General features: G+C 35.1%; 2 protein-coding genes across 2 annotated transcripts in view; both read right to left on the bottom strand.

Annotated features, from left to right (window-relative positions):
• The window catches only part of LOC126817514 (RB1-inducible coiled-coil protein 1), a 30704-nt gene extending 24330 nt beyond the window's left edge, over window positions 1–6374 (bottom strand). Inside the window, exons 1-7 of the mRNA XM_050544529.2 lie at window positions 6227–6374; window positions 4940–5066; window positions 3539–3620; window positions 2908–2993; window positions 2083–2198; window positions 1593–1679; window positions 976–1147 (exon numbers count right to left, since the gene is read on the bottom strand). Coding sequence (XP_050400486.1) covers window positions 976–1147; window positions 1593–1679; window positions 2083–2198; window positions 2908–2993; window positions 3539–3620; window positions 4940–5066; window positions 6227–6294 — 738 coding nt within the window. The 5' untranslated portion in view covers window positions 6295–6374. The remainder of the gene's footprint in view (window positions 1–975; window positions 1148–1592; window positions 1680–2082; window positions 2199–2907; window positions 2994–3538; window positions 3621–4939; window positions 5067–6226) is intronic.
• Window positions 6375–9869: 3495 nt separating this feature from the next.
• LOC126817914 (cytochrome c oxidase subunit 5B, mitochondrial) lies at window positions 9870–16105 on the bottom strand. The gene is made up of 4 exons (XM_050545086.2): window positions 15948–16105; window positions 14610–14698; window positions 10972–11077; window positions 9870–10167 (listed from the first exon to the last, which is right to left on the bottom strand). The coding sequence occupies exons 1-4, from the start codon at window positions 16066–16068 to the stop codon at window positions 10022–10024; spliced, it is 462 nt and encodes a 153-aa protein (XP_050401043.1). The 5' UTR covers window positions 16069–16105; the 3' UTR covers window positions 9870–10021.
• Between the last annotated feature and the right edge of the window lie 1696 nt (window positions 16106–17801).

Here is a 17801-nt window from a genome sequence, read left to right as displayed (position 1 = left end):
AAACTTGAGTTGAAATAATGTCACTTGTAGGCTACACAACACAGTCACAAGACAGCAAACTTGATTCCAAGATTGTCACTGTACAACACTGTAGTCTATACTTCATTAATTATGTCACTATAAATGAATTAGATCTAGGCTAGTAGTAGTTAGAGTTCTAGGCATCCACACTTTAACATGGGAAAATTGGCACTCATGTCAAAACAGATTTTCCATTAGGCCTTATAACACAGTGTAGGCCTACATGTTTATGGATTTATTCATTTGGATTATTTGAAATGTCTCTGGATCTGTACATAAGCAATTTAGGCTAGATTTTAATTTCACACAAATTAATAATAGAGTTTATAATTAGGCCTCACTATTTCAAGTCAAGTCTGATGAATTTGTAGTTCTCAGAAATAAAGGTTCCAAATATCTGCTGAATGACTAATTTCACACAAATAGAGTTTAATCAGGCCTCACTAGGTCTACTTCTGATGAAAGTTTACTCCTCAGAATAAAGTAGATTCCCAAAATCTGTTGAATAATGGGAGAATATGCTCCTCACATCACAAGTCAATTCTTGGTAACAAATCAAAAATATCACTTGTAAACTAGTTCTTCAGATTCTACATACTAGAAATGGGAGTTTGGCATCTCCACCATGTGGTATTGGGGTGTATAGGCCACAAGATGGCCTGGATTGTTTATGACAATCAGAAGAGCTAATTAAAAACAGCCATCTTCCATTTCACTCCATCCCAGAATTCCATCTAGGATCAAAGCCTTTTATTAATCAAGGGAAGTAACTCTATTAACACAAAGAACTCAAGAAGGCTTCAGACCACTATTCCTTAATAATATGAATAAGTTGGTTTAGTAAAGGGAGTATATGACAGTAGAAATAATGTATTTAATTGTAGTTATGTATTGATTATGTTATGATTAAAGATAGTGATTATAATTCAGAGATTACAAAGTACATGAGCCAACCTGTGAATTAATCCACTGAAATAAAGTTGAACAAGTCAACAAACTATCCACTTCTTCACCCACTGCCTTGCCTGATGTCTCCAGGACTCCAATTTGTTGACTACCATCCTGATTTGTTGGTAAACAACTTAATAGAGGTATTTTTGTTTGTAGGTGTAATGATTCACCAATTCTAAAATATAAAATACAGATATTTCAATTAATATAAAATAATTCATCATTTCGAAAAAGCAAATAATGCTCAACAATTAAATATTATAATCAATTTTAAATACAAAATCCTTTACTCAAATGTATACTTGTAAGTAAATATCAAACTAAATGATGATTCATTATCACTTAAAATTTCTAAGATGCACTATAGATTTGGTTGTTTACTGTAATTATCAAACGGAATGATGGTTCATGTTTCATGGTCACTTATAATTGCTAAGATGCACTATAGATATAATTGTTTCACAGTATAATCAAACTAAGTGATGGTTCAAGGTCATTTGTAATTGCTACAATACACTAGAGATTTAATAATTTAATAGTAAATATCAAACCAATTATGGATCATGATCAGTTATAATTACTAGGATGTATTATAGATTTAGCTATAGATTACAACTTACTGAGATAAAGTTTCTACATATTGATCACGTTTTTCTAAGTACTCTGAGTATGCTGCTTGAAATATATTCGATCTTTGCTGTAAAGCTCTGTAGCATAAAAACAACATTATCATTTAATCGTAAATTTAAAACTGTAAGCACTATTTTAATATAAACCATTAACTGAAAAAAAAATGCTAAAAACTGTATAGTTCTAGTTGCTGAGAGGATCTGGAAAAAAGTAGAACATATAAGTGAGGGATCCTCCGAACTCGAGGAAAACAGATTGTCTTGATTAATAGTGTCCCACCGAATAAGGTTTCAGTCTTAGTTGACCATTATCTGAATTGCTCAATTAAATGTTTTATTGCATGGCCTTATAAGAATTATAACTTAGACAAAATATTTGAAGAGATATACATACTAAATTTGAAAGTGTACTTTGCATAAGATTAAGATGAATTTATATGAAGACAATAAGAATACTATCTAAGTCACAATTGACACTTACATAGTTATATCTTCTAAATTTGCTACAACTGCTGCCCATCCTTGTTGTTGTAAATGTTGATCATGAACTAAATTTATACATGCTCTTAACTCATCTTCATCAACATCACGAAATTGCTGAAAAATAATTGAATATATGATCAAGTATATTTTTCCAAGTGTGTGGCGTTTATCACAGCCATCCTGGAATTGTGATGGCATATTAAAAATCAAAATCCATCTATTGATGCACAATTGTCAAAGGAACAAGCATGCCAAGTTTCATGTCGTTCTTAGTTAAACTGGCGGAGCCTTTGGCTTTTTCAAGAGCGACTCACAGCCAAGCGCCAAAAAAGATTAGTAGCGCATGGGGCCCAGTACCTTGTCCAAAATTACTAAAGAAATAGAGTCAAAATAATTTGATCAAAAAGGCCTTCCTAGGTTCCATAAACTCTTTCATATTACAATGTATAATTTTCTCTCTGTGAATTCATATTTCGGAATACAGCCATTTCATACTGCTATCCAAGTGTTATTTTCTAAAATGGGAAAAGTACAACTGATTTCATATTTCTTAAATAAATGTTTGCTAAACTAAACTGAAGATATAATAAACTGAAGGCATCCATACAAAAGAAAACAGAAAAACTGCAATACTACTACAAGGCTATATTCATACTATTTTAGCTAAAACATCGGAAATTCAAGAGTCAAATTACCTGTGGTCACTGTGGAAACCAGGAAAATCAGCCTGTGTTGTCGATTGGTATAAATGATGTAAAGATACTAAGGACATCATAAATTTGAGGACTAATGAACAGTAATTTTACACAGGAAAGGTACTTACCACTGCTAATTGTGTTCTAGATACAACTGTTTCGTATGCTGGTGGCATGATTAATGAACCTTCAACTTGACTCTGTAGATCAACATCTGAAGATGTAAAATGAACAGTTTATTTGACAGTACTAAACAACGGTTCATTTGCAATACTAATTTATAATCTCATATTTCTACTGCAAGTACGTACCATTGAAAATGCTCATTCAGGACTTTATGATTCATATTGTAATTATTGAGCAGAAATATTACTTTAATTGAAGTAATTAACTCTTCAGTGAAAGAATGTTGAAATAATCACTATCACATCACCCAGGTTGGGCAACTTTTTTGGTATCATCAATAATGTTCCTATGCCTTCTATACGCCTCAAAACAATGGTCACATTGTTGCTATATATTTGTTAAATTTATTAATCAAACTCTTATGACACCGGTCTTATTGTCTTCCTTGGTAACAGACAAACAGTTCTATGCACCTTAATTGTTGAATAACTGGCTTTAAATCTGCTAAAATGCAAACATTTGGCTTGATGCCAGTAAAAATTCAACATACAATCATACAAGCCAAAATATCAGGAGAATTCCCTCCCTTACATAGAATTCAATAACCATGAAACACTTCAATCAATAACATACCTGAACCATAATGTATACTAGGAGAAGGGGGTGTGGCAGCCTCTATTGTTGATTTACTGAACAGATAAATAGGATTAGTATCCTGAAAAAATAAATGAAAAATATTCAATATGAACTGGCATGTTTCCTAATCTCTTCACTAAATGAAAACCTTAAAACCATAGTAATAAACTCAATTAGTACATATTTTACCCTCTCAAAGATGCATCAATAATGGTCTCATTAAAAAGCTTCATGTTTCTAACTAAAAGCAAAGAAATTTGTCTAAAGTAAATAACGTACACCACTGAATATAGAAATTCTTAGTGTGAGACTTTTTAAATAAAAAAATATCTTCCTTTCATGTAGATTTCCAACCAATGTCAGACTGTGAATTACACAATCATAAGCCAGACAGATTCAATTGTTTACTGGTCCAGCTATAAATAACTATGGGGCATCACCTTCTTAAAATGCATTTATCTCGTTAGATAATCAACCAACTTAGTTAGATTAAATTTCAAAATTCACTAGAAATTTCATACAAAAAGATTAATTCAAAATAAACAACAACAATGACACTTATACATGTATGTCCCTTTCAGGCGCCATTTCATTTCATATATTTTTATACTTGCACTGGCAATTATGCAAATGCAAGCCCGGTTTTCCATAGATTCAGCACTGTCTTTGTCTAAAACCTACATGTATATACATATATGTCAGTTATGCTTGGGGTTTTTTCCAATTAAATGCATTCTATTTCAATCAAATTAAAGATACATTAAGGGAGATTAGATAAAGAGCTGACAGTTCTCACTATAATAGTTAAAAACTAGATAATGTAAAGGGAATTTGCTGAAAATTTCAGTCAAATTGATCCCCTCTGAACCAAGATTTTAGCGATTGAATTTTCGGCCTAGCCTTGATCATCAATACTAAAGTCGGTACAATAAAAAACATAGTCTTGATTATCCATTTCATGACTAAATCATGAATGGATGTCGAACAGCAGATCGGAACCTAATCCAATAAACATTGCAGACTAGCGATGACATCGAGAGTTGATTATGGTCTGGATAAGTTAATTAATGTCTAATTATATTTTAGATAACATTTCAGGCCTAAAGAAAGACCTGCAATAGGCAGATTTAGCTCTTGCATAATGTATGTTTAAATGTTAAAATATATACCGGTCGTTGTGGAATCATGAATTCAAAAATCAATATACATGTAAATATTACTTGATGTATGGCAGGTTACACATTTCCTACCACCATCACATACATGTAGGCTACTTATGTAAAATCTACTAATTTTTCCATCTTTAAACAGATTTAAAAAAATGTCATTTGCATCTGAGGAAAAATAAAATGTCTGAGAGCAAGCAATCAAACTAGACAATAAAAACAATCTACGAACCGTGCCAGCACTATATCGCCCAACCCGAGCATGAGGATCCAAACTTTCCCCACCACTGATCAGTAAGACCTGCTTATCTTCAGATATGTGACAGGCTTTACATATGACTGTCTGTAGCTTGGATACACTGAAATATTATACAAATTACATTAAAATATATTATTACACGAACACCTATTTTAAAAGGGCCTATAGATATCTAAGTCATCCGAGCAGGCAATAAAAGGTTACATACTGCTCGTAGTGTTTTGTTTGATTAGTCCTAATCTCACTCAAACACTGCTGGACTGACTGATGATTTCTGGCCCAAATGTGGATTAGTTTATGGTCAGGTTAAAAACCAATCAATTACTTTTTACCATGTAACAAATAGAGCCCTAAATATGCTAATGTAAAAGTGTATAATAACAATGTAAATGTAACAATGTAATGTAAAAGTGTATAATAGTTAATGGTCTGGGTAAAAACCAATCAATTACTTTTTACCAAGTAACAAATAGAGCCCTAAATATGCTAATGTAAAAGTGTATAATAACAATCATGACTACATCACGTTACAACCTGCGAAATTCATTATAAGGGATTATCCAGGGAAGAGCAAAACATGGCATAAGAACTAATTGTATCAACTGTCCGAAGTTTTAGGGAAGACCCCTGATCAAAGAGACGGACTGTCATGTTACGTACATGTATCACACTTCCACAAACTGAATAGAACTATGACTCTCAAACTCTGTCAAAAATCTAACTTTAAGTACAGCAATGACTAGAGCCGGATTTTTCAGGAATGTGTAAGGTTGTCGCAATGCTATTCTTTAGGTACATAAAACGGCAGATTGATAGATAATATCTGTCACTAGAGTTTACAAGATTCTACATAGCCTACATGTAGTAACCAAAGACCATCACTAAAAAGTAGTAATTAACAGAAATTGTGGCTCTGTAATCTTAACAATGTTTATGATTTTAATAGGAAGTGATCAAAGGCAATAAATCCAGAAGTCATTAGCAGAAATAGAATTCTCACAAATGCATCATGACAAATGTATATGTAGAGAGTGTACACAAGAAAGAAACAGACAGGGGGTGACAGCAATATGCAATCATGTTTCAGTGTGGGCGTACAAAAAAACTAATTCTAATTTGTGTACTCAAAATTTTAAGTTTTTTACTTTTACAGACGTTCAGTCGTTGCAGTTTTGTAGTTATTAATGCCAAGCATTAAATAGCCTACATGTCTACAATCACAAATAGTACGGTAATGAAATCAATGCAATATAAAATTACCTTTCCATAGCTAAATTCATATCGAAGGTCATCATGGTGCCTGTATCGACAAGAAATATATACAACATGGCTGCTGAGTTAATGTAAACTCCCGCCTTAATTATTGATGTCACCTGATATCAAAACTCGAACTCAACATCTCAATATCTACCTATAAAATAAAATGAAAATTATAAACCAATCAACACTTTACAAGAAGAATTAAAGCATCTTGAAATCTAATGTTCTATCATAGAATTATAAATAAATGTATTACTATAACAAAATTCTAAATTCCACTTTTATCAATATACTAGTAATGTAACTAAACTTGGCGTTTGACTCAACCCATGCATCAGATGATTCGGTTTTCCTTGTAACAAAAACCAAAAGAAGGATAAACATTTTTTTTCCTAATTTATATCCTTAGTATTAAAATACTGAATTTGATGATATTGATATTTTGTGTAATCAACATACTAAGTTCATGTGAAAGTACAGTAGAGAAAAAATATTCACACGAGACACGGTGTTAAGCATGCAGGGTGACGCAGGATCCTTTTCTCTACCACTAGTAGTACCAGTAGTATTGGATGAAAACTGATCAAATTAAAGTCAATAGACTGTAATCACAGCTAATACAGTATGACTTATGTCTCTATTTTCAGTTTGTTTGCCAACGCAAAAACATTGATGTCATCTCTAAGATGTCATCATTACCGGGACTGGAATACAAATGATGATGATGATTATGATGATGATTATGCAATTTTAAAATTCAGCATAAGGATTTAGGTTGGCAATCAATGACACAATGGTCATGATGAAATGAATGATTCAGACCATAATAACATGAACTGCAGATAAGGAAACTTCATGTGGTAATAATCAAACATAAGAGTTAAACAGTTTAAAATTTGAACAATGGGCTGTCTGACACAGTTTATAATTTCTAAAAATAGAGCATTAATATTATTCTATTGACCGTAATTACGCGTTTAATAGGGCAACAGGTTTTTTCGATAACCACTTGGACTGTGGGCATAAATTATAACTTGCCTAAACGCCACATTTAATAGTCTACAAACTAGGTGTTGTAGTTTACATAATGACTGTTTATGAAGGTTAATTCCAACTGTCAATGTCTAGTGTTTTGGTTTTCTTTCTCTGGCTGACTTTAGGAAGTGTTTACATATTCTTCTACCTTCAACAGAAGAGCGACAACAAGGGAGGCAATTCATATTGAAACTCACAAAACAGAATGTCTATGGGACATAACTCTTTTTAAGAAGCTTGACTTTATGGATGCGCACCACTAAAATTCTTCCCATTACTAAGGCAATCACACTGATAGAGAAAAAGTAATTAACTCAAATTGTTTACCTTTTCTGTATTATGTTGACATTTTTATTAATACTTTCCTCTGATCCTTTAATGGGGGTTGGGTGGTCAAGTAGACATTATCACCCAATAATACATAAGGGTCTGTCACACAGTCGAGTGGCATGGTTTCTATCCCAACACTTGTATGCAACAAGGAGTAGGGTCACCTGTCCAACCATATGGGATTACTCCCTTTGCAAGACCCCTACGCGCAAGCAATAAATTGATTTAAAATTTTCCATGTGTTGGTCCCGAAATGACCTAATTCATGTAGAGTAGGTGTTAATCTCTTTCTAGATAAAACAGAAAGATGACCATGATCAGTATTTACATGGTTTCTTATTCTGGCTATCAAATCTGAACTTGATGTAAGAGTGACAATACATCCATTAAAATACCGCATGTGTTGAACTGATTGAAATGACTGTGTTGGGACGTTCAATATAATTTTAAATTTTGCCTTTGGCCCACCGGTTTTCTGTTCTAATTACTAATACATGTAGGTCTGTACAAGCAGTTTTTAACTTCTTAGTTACAGTGCAATCCATGGTAGAATAGAAACATTTTGTCAACCAAATAACTGAATTGGGGAATGTCCCGGAAAGGATGACTTTCACATCTGCAATTCTGAGGGAAGCGTGTTATTGACTGATTCACATGTTGTGTAATGTAATGGTTGTCTTAGAAGGCACAATATTCCTAAACTACATAATTAAATTAGGACTACTAGGAATGGTAGTTTGTAAGCCTTTTCTAATCGATCATCAGTTTTAAGGGGGGGGGGGGGGGTCAACGTGTAATTATGAATTCTCAACACCTTAGATAGTATCTAAATAGTTGTCTTCCATTGAATAATATTGTTGCGCCTCTCTCTGTACTATGGTATGCAGAGGTCACAGTCACGCAAAAATCTGGATTTTTCGAGAATTTTTTTCAAAATCAACACAAATATTGATGACGCTGTATAATTTACACGCAGAATATTTACCCAATGTGAGAATAACTAGATTATTCCATTTCTTAGTTTGTACACTACATCATCAATTTCAATGCAATATTATCAATGCTTCATGCGGCATGTACATAGTCTCCGTAGGTTTTTATATTTCCTCTTATTTCGTTCATAATCTTTAAGTTCATGGCAGTAAGCCTTCTATACGTAGCTATTCTGAAACCCCCTATTTTGCCGCACTGTAAGCAATAAAGAGCATTTCATACAAGACTTTGAATTGGCTAGAACACGATAAACTGTTTACATTCAGCCAATCAAATATTGGCTTTCATAGCAATAGTTTGCTCTTTACTTCCTGTTGAAGTGAAAGATTCAAATAACTGTGCCGTCAACCATAGATATGCCCTCAACCTTCAGTCATTAGACTAATTACAGTATCAAAGAAATAACAACGCTTAAAATAAGGTTGTTCACGTAACGATTTTACTTGCTTCTATTGAGTATTTTGATTGTCTGCATATTTTTACGCAACTCGAAATTGATCCACTGCAACCTCTGATGGTATGCCAATGAAAGGTTCCATCAGACACTGTATTTCAAAAGGCACAATTACACCTTCACCTATAGGGATGGAGGTTGCAAAAAATTAACTTTTTCATCCTCCCATTCCTGCTTCTTCTGCCTAATTTGTCTGCAATATCACCCTCAGTGGAAGTGAATGTTGACCTAGCTAATGAACTAAATAAGGTTGGCCATTCTTTGCTTGATGAAGAATAAAAGTAAGAGGAAACTTGGCCAGAAATAAATATTAAAGGTATTATAATCTTGTCATGTTGGATGCACATAATTTTTTTGAAGTGTTTTGTTTGAGTACATGTAAATTTGAGAATTGCAAACTCATTCTTTTACAAGGAATCGTCAAGACAGTATTTTTACTTTAATAAAATAAAATTCTGTATAAAGTTAAACTTTTTTAATTCAAATTTAACTCATGGAGATATTGTCTACATCTGTTGATATGTGTTAAAATCTACAGTCTGACCAGGGCTGTTGTTTTTATCTAAGATAATTTTTCAGCAATTTGATTATCACAGAAAACCACTGCTAAAAAATATTTTGACAATTGTAACTCAACCATGCATATTTCACTTTCTGTCCTTAATTCTTCGAGTAAAACAACCGATAGATTAATTATGTTACTGTTTGGTCAAGACCTGTCCGTCAATATTATGAATAAAGCAATAGCCCTGATCTGTTACCGTTTGGTCAAGACCTGTCCGTCAATATTATGAATAAAGCAATAGCCCTGATCTGAACAAACAAAAGTAGTATTTTATCGATATTACTTTTATTAAATGTGGACACACAAATATAATATATAACAATGTCACATTGTTGCTGATAGTACTGTCCCTGCGGCAAAACTAACAAATAATTAGAAATTCCTTAAAAATTGTTCCTTTTTAATTTATAATTATATCTTATTTCTTCTTGCTGTCCACCACATAACTGTAGTCAAGGTCTTTAGGATCTATCACTTTGAGTTTAAACCAGTGTCCGCACTCACAGCGCTTTGGTTCTCCATTATGTAGGTTCATCCAATTAATATTAATTTCATCTTCTTCACCTGAAAAACAAATTATGTACTTCGATTGAATCTTGTTGCACTTGTTTTTATTGTACCATATCTTATCCGCTTGCTCTGTCACATTAAAGGGACAACATATGGTATCTTTGAAAACTTCTAATGAATTTTAAAGAAACTTAATCAGTTCCATGGTCGCCAAGAAACTAGTGAACTTGCTGAAAGAACACATGCAGGAATTATATTTCCCAAACCCCTTAAGTCACCTAATAATAAGTCACCATTTACAGGTAGACAGGATTCAAATGTAGCATTGCTAGACATTCACCAACAGCCTTGTCAAAACTTGAATTTTGATAGGATTCCTCCTCTGACGTAGGCTACCAAACAAATAAAGCAAGACTTTTAAAAAATCACAAATAATAAAAAATAGTTCCAACCCACAGGGTGTTTACAAAGGTTAAACCGCATATCGTAGATGCACCATTCTGAAATTATGACTAGCCGAAAAATCCCCACAAGTTTTACTAAAAAATTCCTCAAAAACTCTGACAGTCTGACCTGTAGAGTATTTACAAGGTTTCAATGATCAGGGCAATGAATCCTCATAAAACAATGTGCGTCTCTGAATTTCAATGCTATTTGAACATGCCCAGCAAGTTTGAAAAAACTGACATCATGCAGTTTTCTTTTTAACAAAAAAAGTAATTGTGAAAAAGACAGCCTGACCTACGGGGGCATATAAAAAGCACAGTGTTTCATTTAGTTCAAGGTCTAAAAATACCAATCATTCATTTATATTGCATCAACTCTATATAAACATCATCAAATAAAATAATAACTTACATATACAGCCTACAAGACGTTTTTGGTATAAAGATGGAACTATATTTGGCTTGTCGAAAGTTCCATCTTTATTTGTAAACTGACGCACATCCATCTCAAAAGGATCCTAAAAACAAAAACAAAATAATTTGTAAAGTGGCCTTATTTCTCAGTAATGTGCCTCCCCTTCTGTCTAAAATTAACATCATGTGGCCCGGTAACGAAAATCATCAACCAGTAGGATTGCAAAGAGAGGCAGAATGCACATCACAGGATGTTGTTAGGCCTAAGGAATTTATTTTGATAAAATTTTTGGAAGTCAATATATGGCAATAACTTTTTCATTATTTCTTTATTTCTGTAAATATTCATTTCTATAATCTTAATTTTTGTGAACAATACATCCAACATTTGACCTATTGTTTTTGGTTAATAGACCCTTTCAGAACAATTACACAAATAACCTATACCCTTTAATGGCAATATTACATAAAATATACCCCAGTTAATGTACTGCATGGCCTTTATTCATTTCTCAATCCTATCGGGTTAAAAAATGCACAAAGCTTTTTAAATATCTAAAATATATTAACTTTTATTAACTCAATTTTCATATACTGAATTTGAAATATTGCAATATAGCCAATAGAAATATTACAATATATTGCAATATGGTTTTCAGCGGCACAACTCGGCCTAAATAACAATCTCAAAATCCCTTGAAATTTAGAACCTCTACAAGGTTTTAGCAAAAGAAGCAGTACATGAACTTAATTTTGGTACACATCTCTGAATATCAGAGCAATAACTATGAAAGATAGTTTGACAGGCAAGGAAACAAACCCATGGCAGCCAAGTCGTCAGAGCAATCCACAAAGGTTCCTCATATATTTATTCTTTTGTTAGTAACAGGAGCATATTATACAAGATAATAAAAACTGATTAAGAGCAGGGCTAGAAATTCGTCATTTTTTGCGAGAATCTAAGAGGATTCTCATATATGGGATCTGCGCGAATTTTCTGAATGTTAATTAATAATACTGTCTAAAAAACAAAATTGTGTTTATTGTGTTAATCTAAAACACCAAAATACAACAACAATGATAAAAAAAACAATCAGATGAAGTTTTGGGTAAACACTTAAATTGTGTCAAAAGTAATATCCAGAAAATGCAGTAATCAAAATAAGCTGATACAGCACCATGGCATTTCTTCATAGCACAATTTGTAGTCTTTTGTCCATCACTTAATTAGTCACGTAACTTGCAAAAGTTTTTATTCATTCGTCGATGATGGACAATCAACACAATGATCACGTGACAATCATAACTGAAATTGCTATAAAATAAAATTTTGTACGACTATGATATAGCCTTCAATAATATTTTCAAAATTAAGTCTCTGTCAGCATGTATATAAAATAAAAAATCATAACAGTAAACGCTATTTAGAACTGGTTTATTGACCTAATTCCAACTGATATGTCACGTGTCATTGGAATTCGGCATTCGAGATTCTGTTGGGAAAATATCCAGTTTCTATCTCCGTGTATTCTGTGTTCTATCAGGGGATTATATTCAATGAAAATTTAAATTTACGTAACAACTGGTCAGTAAATCCATCAAAGTATGATCCAGTTATTATTTTAATATCTACCGGTACCTGGAATTCATACAGACGGAGCATGGAAGATGCATAATTAGCAAACCATGCCGAGATCGTCTTCATTCACCACGTGACGTATTTCACTGAACCTATACTATTCAAAAAAAGTAGGGGATATTTGATTTTGGGGGCATAATACTAAAATATGCAAATGACTACGAAAAAAGTCACTATAGAACCTAACAGAAGAAACATTTCCAGTTACATGTGACGCCCAAACGCACCAATAGCTACCGCATGGAATGCAGGTGATGCTTGGGATCATCATGGGGGTCCAACCCAAGATTTGCACGACTCTGACTTTGAATGTTACAGTCATTGTGGCATTGAATTCCAGGGTGGAAACATCAGTTTAATTGTTTTAGTGACCAGAAAACAAATTTTGATATGCGTCGGCTTACCCAAAATGAAAGGTTACGTGCCCTTGGCATGCTACAGATCGGCACAACACAGGCGGTTGTGGCGCGGACGATGAATGTTTCTCAGTCTGTCATAAGCAGGCTATGGTCCAGATACCGTGATACACAATCTGTACAGGACAGACCACGCTCAGGTCGACCAAGGGCAACAACTCAAGCCCAGGATCGATTTATCCGTACCTTGGCCTTGAGAAATCGTGTCATCACAGCAAATCAGATCAGCGCTCGTCTTCAAACAGACACTGGTGTGAGAGTGAGTGGCCAGACGATTCGGAATCGACTGCATAGGGGTCACCTTCGCGCCCGACGTCCTCGCGTGATCCCTTGTTTGAGAGATCATCACATTCAGGCAAGACGTCGTTGGTGTAGGGATCGTCAACACTGGGATAATCGACGCTGGAGCAATGTGATGTTTTCAGATGAGTCAAGGTTCACTGTTGATTTTTTGGACAGACGTAGGAGGGTGTGGCGTCGTCGAAACGAGCGCTTCCAAGACGTTAACGTCATCAGACATGATCGATTTGGGGGTGGTTCTGTTATGGTGTGGGGAGGCATCACTGTTGCTGAAAGAACGGCTTTACATGTTGTTGCAGGGCGTGTTACAGGCCAGTACTACCGGGACAACATCTTGGCAGTCCATGTTGTGCCGTTCGCACGACGTCATGGCCGCTGTTTCATCTTCCAGGATGACAACGCAAGATGTCACAGGGCCAGGATCGTTACAGGTTACCTCCAACAACAGAACATCACCACATTACCTTGGCCAGCACTGAGTCCCGACCTCTCCCCCATCGAGCATGTCTGGGACATGCTTGGACAGAGGTTACGTCAACATCAACAACGTCCTGCCAATGTCCAAGAACTTGCTGCTGCGTTGCAACAGGAATGGGACAATCTGGACCAAAATGACCTTAGTATATTATGAATTATCAGCAAGCTTGTTTTGTTTTTTTACCGGATTATCAAAATCACCGTAAAATGTGCGAATTACTCGGATTATGAACCACATATGGCCCATTCTCTCTAAGGTATGGCTGTTGTTGTAGTCGACCCTTCTTTATTAACAAGTAATAATTAACGCGTTGTAATATTAGCCAAAAGTAGATTAATTTATGATACCATGTGGCCGATTCAGTTTTTTACCACTCAGCTAGATTAAACATCAATCGACTAAATCCCACAAAATACAGCCGATTAAGAACACCGACCCTGACTGACATTCAACAGTTAGAATCAACAATTCTCCGAGATTTTTTTTATTTTTAAAGAAACATTTTACGCGTAAGCTCTTGCGAGAATCCTTGCGCAAATTAGATTCCGAGATTCGTGTGAATTTCTAGCCCTGAAGAGTAACAATCCATGAAGTAATTATCAGAAATAATCAAAATTTGACTGGCTTCTAAAATGTGATTAAAAATGAAGTCATGATATTTTTTACAGAAACTACTTTTAGCCATCTACTAACGTTTCGTAAATGTAAAAACTTACTAATACAACTATAAATGATGGTTTTGTGCCATTGGAGAACTGTTCAAATAAAAATTTGATTTCTGGTCCAGTGCTCGTCTAACTTACCTGAATTCCAGCTAAATGAGCCAACATTTCAAATCTTTCAAGACCAACAGCATGTCCAAATCCGTCTGGCATTGTAACCTTTTTATTTTCTAAAAACAAAAAAGACAATAAGGATCACATTCACAATTGTCACAAATTAAAGTTTTATTAAAAAAGCCCCCATATATATGGATGTCTATAAGTAGCCATTACGACGTTGTGAATTTGCTTTTATGGGAATTTGCGTTTAACGTGATCATGCATCTCAGCAAACACATATGGCCGATAGTAGCCTATTATTAGTACTTACAAGGTCGCAATCTTGTATCAATGACAAGCATAAGCTTATGGCACATGCTGATGAAAATCAGTCTTATACAAGTCTCCCATCCAGCTGAAAATGATTACATGATGATGTCATTTCATTTGGTTAATTTTTTTACTTTGTTTCCATGCAAAGACCTCAGAAATTATGACTACCCATATTAATCGATATGGGTCATATCCGGTTTTGAGACAAGATACTTTTACAACTACAGATACAATTGCTGATAACACTTGTCTACTAATGTCATTGTATCGTTGTTAGGCATGCAAAAATATAGTTGTCAACCAAAATTATTTATGAACAAATATAATTTTTTGTCTTTCAATTTTTTTCCCTGACTGGTTAGTGTTCATTTCCTGTTGAACTGACCGCATAATGATAAAGTTGTATTAATAATAATAAATGTTTTTTTGCCTTTGGTAAGCACATCTCAGTATCTTGCACTAATCAAAACTACCTTCTTCAATCCATTATTTGTACTGTTATAAATTTATTTGCCTGACAAATATTGAAATAAGGACTATATTTTACCAAACATAATATGTCTAGGCTTTGTATACGGTAACTATAAATACTAATTACTATTGGTAGTAGTAGGCCTACACCAATATCGTTAGCATAAAGGAAAACCCCACAGTGTGATCCTTTAAGGACTAAGCCAATTATATCTTTTCATTCTAATGTGATTGTGACACAAAAATACTATTAAATTGCAAAACCTGCCTGTGCCCCTCTATGCTATGAATGAGTATGACAGCCACTGGCCAAGGTACCGGTTATAAAATTAATTATTGTATAGTATGTTTGTCTTAAATAATTAATTATTAACCTCAAAAACAATCTACATGGCATCTTACCCAAGGACAGTAAACACTACATCTTAAATATGAACGTAACTGAGTTTAAATTGTAACATTTATATATTTCTATTGTAGGGAAGTGGCCAAGGTCAAAAAATTCGTGCATGCTCACGTACACGTTTATCGGTCTATTTTCTACAATTTCAAAATGACTCTACGCTTTTTACGTACCGACTTTGCCGGCATGTTCATCGGCTGGCGGTCCCACTTGACCCGATGAGGCCCTGACACAGGTTAGTAATGATGGTCGTCTAATTATTGCAGAACTCGTTCTGTACAGGGCCGCTGCCATCTTGATTTGTAAAGAGTGAACAAGGTCGATCACGACGTAGTCAAGTTTGTCCAGGCTTAAGTTGAAGAGTAACCCGATTACTTGCAAATTGAGATTACTCTTCTTTCTTTGGGGACTTACAAGAAAAAGTGGCTTGAGTGGTGGATTACCCGTCGCACAATTTGGGAATGTTGAGCGTTGAAGGTGAATTTACTGAGTAGCCTAGTGCCGTACAGCGCTGGTCCACAGCGGGCCCTATGATTTTGACGTGCCCCACCCCACTCTTTAAACAGAACGAAGGAAAGTCCATAGAGTTATGGGAAAAAACCCACAAGATAAGGATTGAATTGGTTAGTAAAACTGGCGTGACACATTGTTCGGTGTGTAGAATTTTTTTTTTTTTTTTTTTTGGGGGGGGGGGGGAGACGAAACACTGCGAGAAATCGAGGTTCAGGTATCAATAGCCACTTGCTTGAACTATTGAAACTCATGCGATCCCCCCCCCACCCCCAAAAAAATGACAGGTTAATAGACTGTAATTAATCCTGGAAGTAAATATTCACCAAGCCGCTATTAAAATCATACTTAGCGCACCGAGTAATCTGAATATCGCGGTAATATATATCTGCGGCGCGGTTATAGATATTTCTTCCAGTATAATATTTAGGAGATAAACACTTCCTGTTTCACATTTAGAAATGAAATGAAATGGGGTTTAACGTCCTACTCTTCTGCACCTAACCTGGGCTAATTGAAGACGGGCATACGCCATACAGTGTGCTATGAGGGAAATTTTGCCCGGGCAGCGGCGCTACGGCCTACTCTTATATCGAATTCCAACTGCCAAGGGATCTTTTACGTGCACGCCAATGTGTACACGGGACCTCGGTTTTTCGTCCCATCCGAACGACTAGGCAGCTGTCCTTGTCAGGCCCTCCGTTCTGCATCACTGACAAGGGGAAACCACGCCGGAAAATCGAGATGAACTTTCTCGGCCAATGCAGGGATCGAACACCCCACCTCCAGGCTAGCGAGCCAGCGCCTTACCCACTTAGCCACGTAGAGGGGTGTTATCGTGCAATAGACATGTCCTGAGATCATTAGGACCCAAATTCGAAACATGAGAAAGTGTTTATCGACATTGTAACATGCTATTTTAGCATTTTAAAAGAAATTACTAAAACAGAGGGGTGTTATTGTCCAATCGATAGTGCCTAATTGACCAATCAAAACGCATGATTCACCCTTAAAGCATGTTACAATATTCCATGACCAAGCGTTGTCATGTTACTGATATTCGCACGAAACTATTTTGATTTTGCTAAGGTGGGCGCAGGTGTTAGAGTGGCCGAATTTCTGTATATTTTCCAGACACCAATCTAGCCAAATGTACCAATCTGTAACTTTCACACTTTTTGTTTGTCGAAGGATTCGAATTGTGATCTAGTGAAATGCATGGTGAGGATGGATGTCGTTAAACCAAAACTGTTTCATTAACTCCAATTATTTAAGGATTGCAATATTATTATTCGGAGAGCTAGCTGACAGTTGGTGCCAAACTTGCGGAAAAACTGCCACTATGAAGTCACCATTATCAGAACGGGAATTCTGAAGTTGCGCCTATTCCCTTTATCTACGGACTGTCTACGCCCCCGATATTGCGGAAAAGGGCGATTTAATTGAAATTGTCGTGGTCAAAGCTAATCTTCGCTACATAACTCCAGGTTGCTAAGGCAAACATAAAATTAGTGTCC

This window comes from Patella vulgata, chromosome 4 (genome assembly GCF_932274485.2).
Source record: "Patella vulgata chromosome 4, xgPatVulg1.2, whole genome shotgun sequence".
NCBI classification, from domain to species: Eukaryota; Metazoa; Mollusca; class Gastropoda; family Patellidae; genus Patella; species Patella vulgata.
Note: the sequence above shows the minus strand (reverse complement) of the source record. Positions and strands in the feature narration are given on the sequence as shown.

Excerpts from the sequence above, each read along its gene's own strand:
- LOC126817914 (XM_050545086.2), bottom strand. The coding sequence starts at position 16,068 with ATGGCAGCGGCCCTGTACAGAACGAGTTCTGCAATAATTAGACGACCA. Across the intron at positions 14,699-15,947 it reads TGAACATGCCGGCAAAGTCG|AAAATAAAAAGGTTACAATG; the intron begins GTACGTAAAAAG and ends TTTTGTTTTTAG. Across the intron at positions 10,168-10,971 it reads ACGTCTTGTAGGCTGTATAT|GTGAAGAAGATGAAATTAAT; the intron begins GTAAGTTATTAT and ends TTTGTTTTTCAG.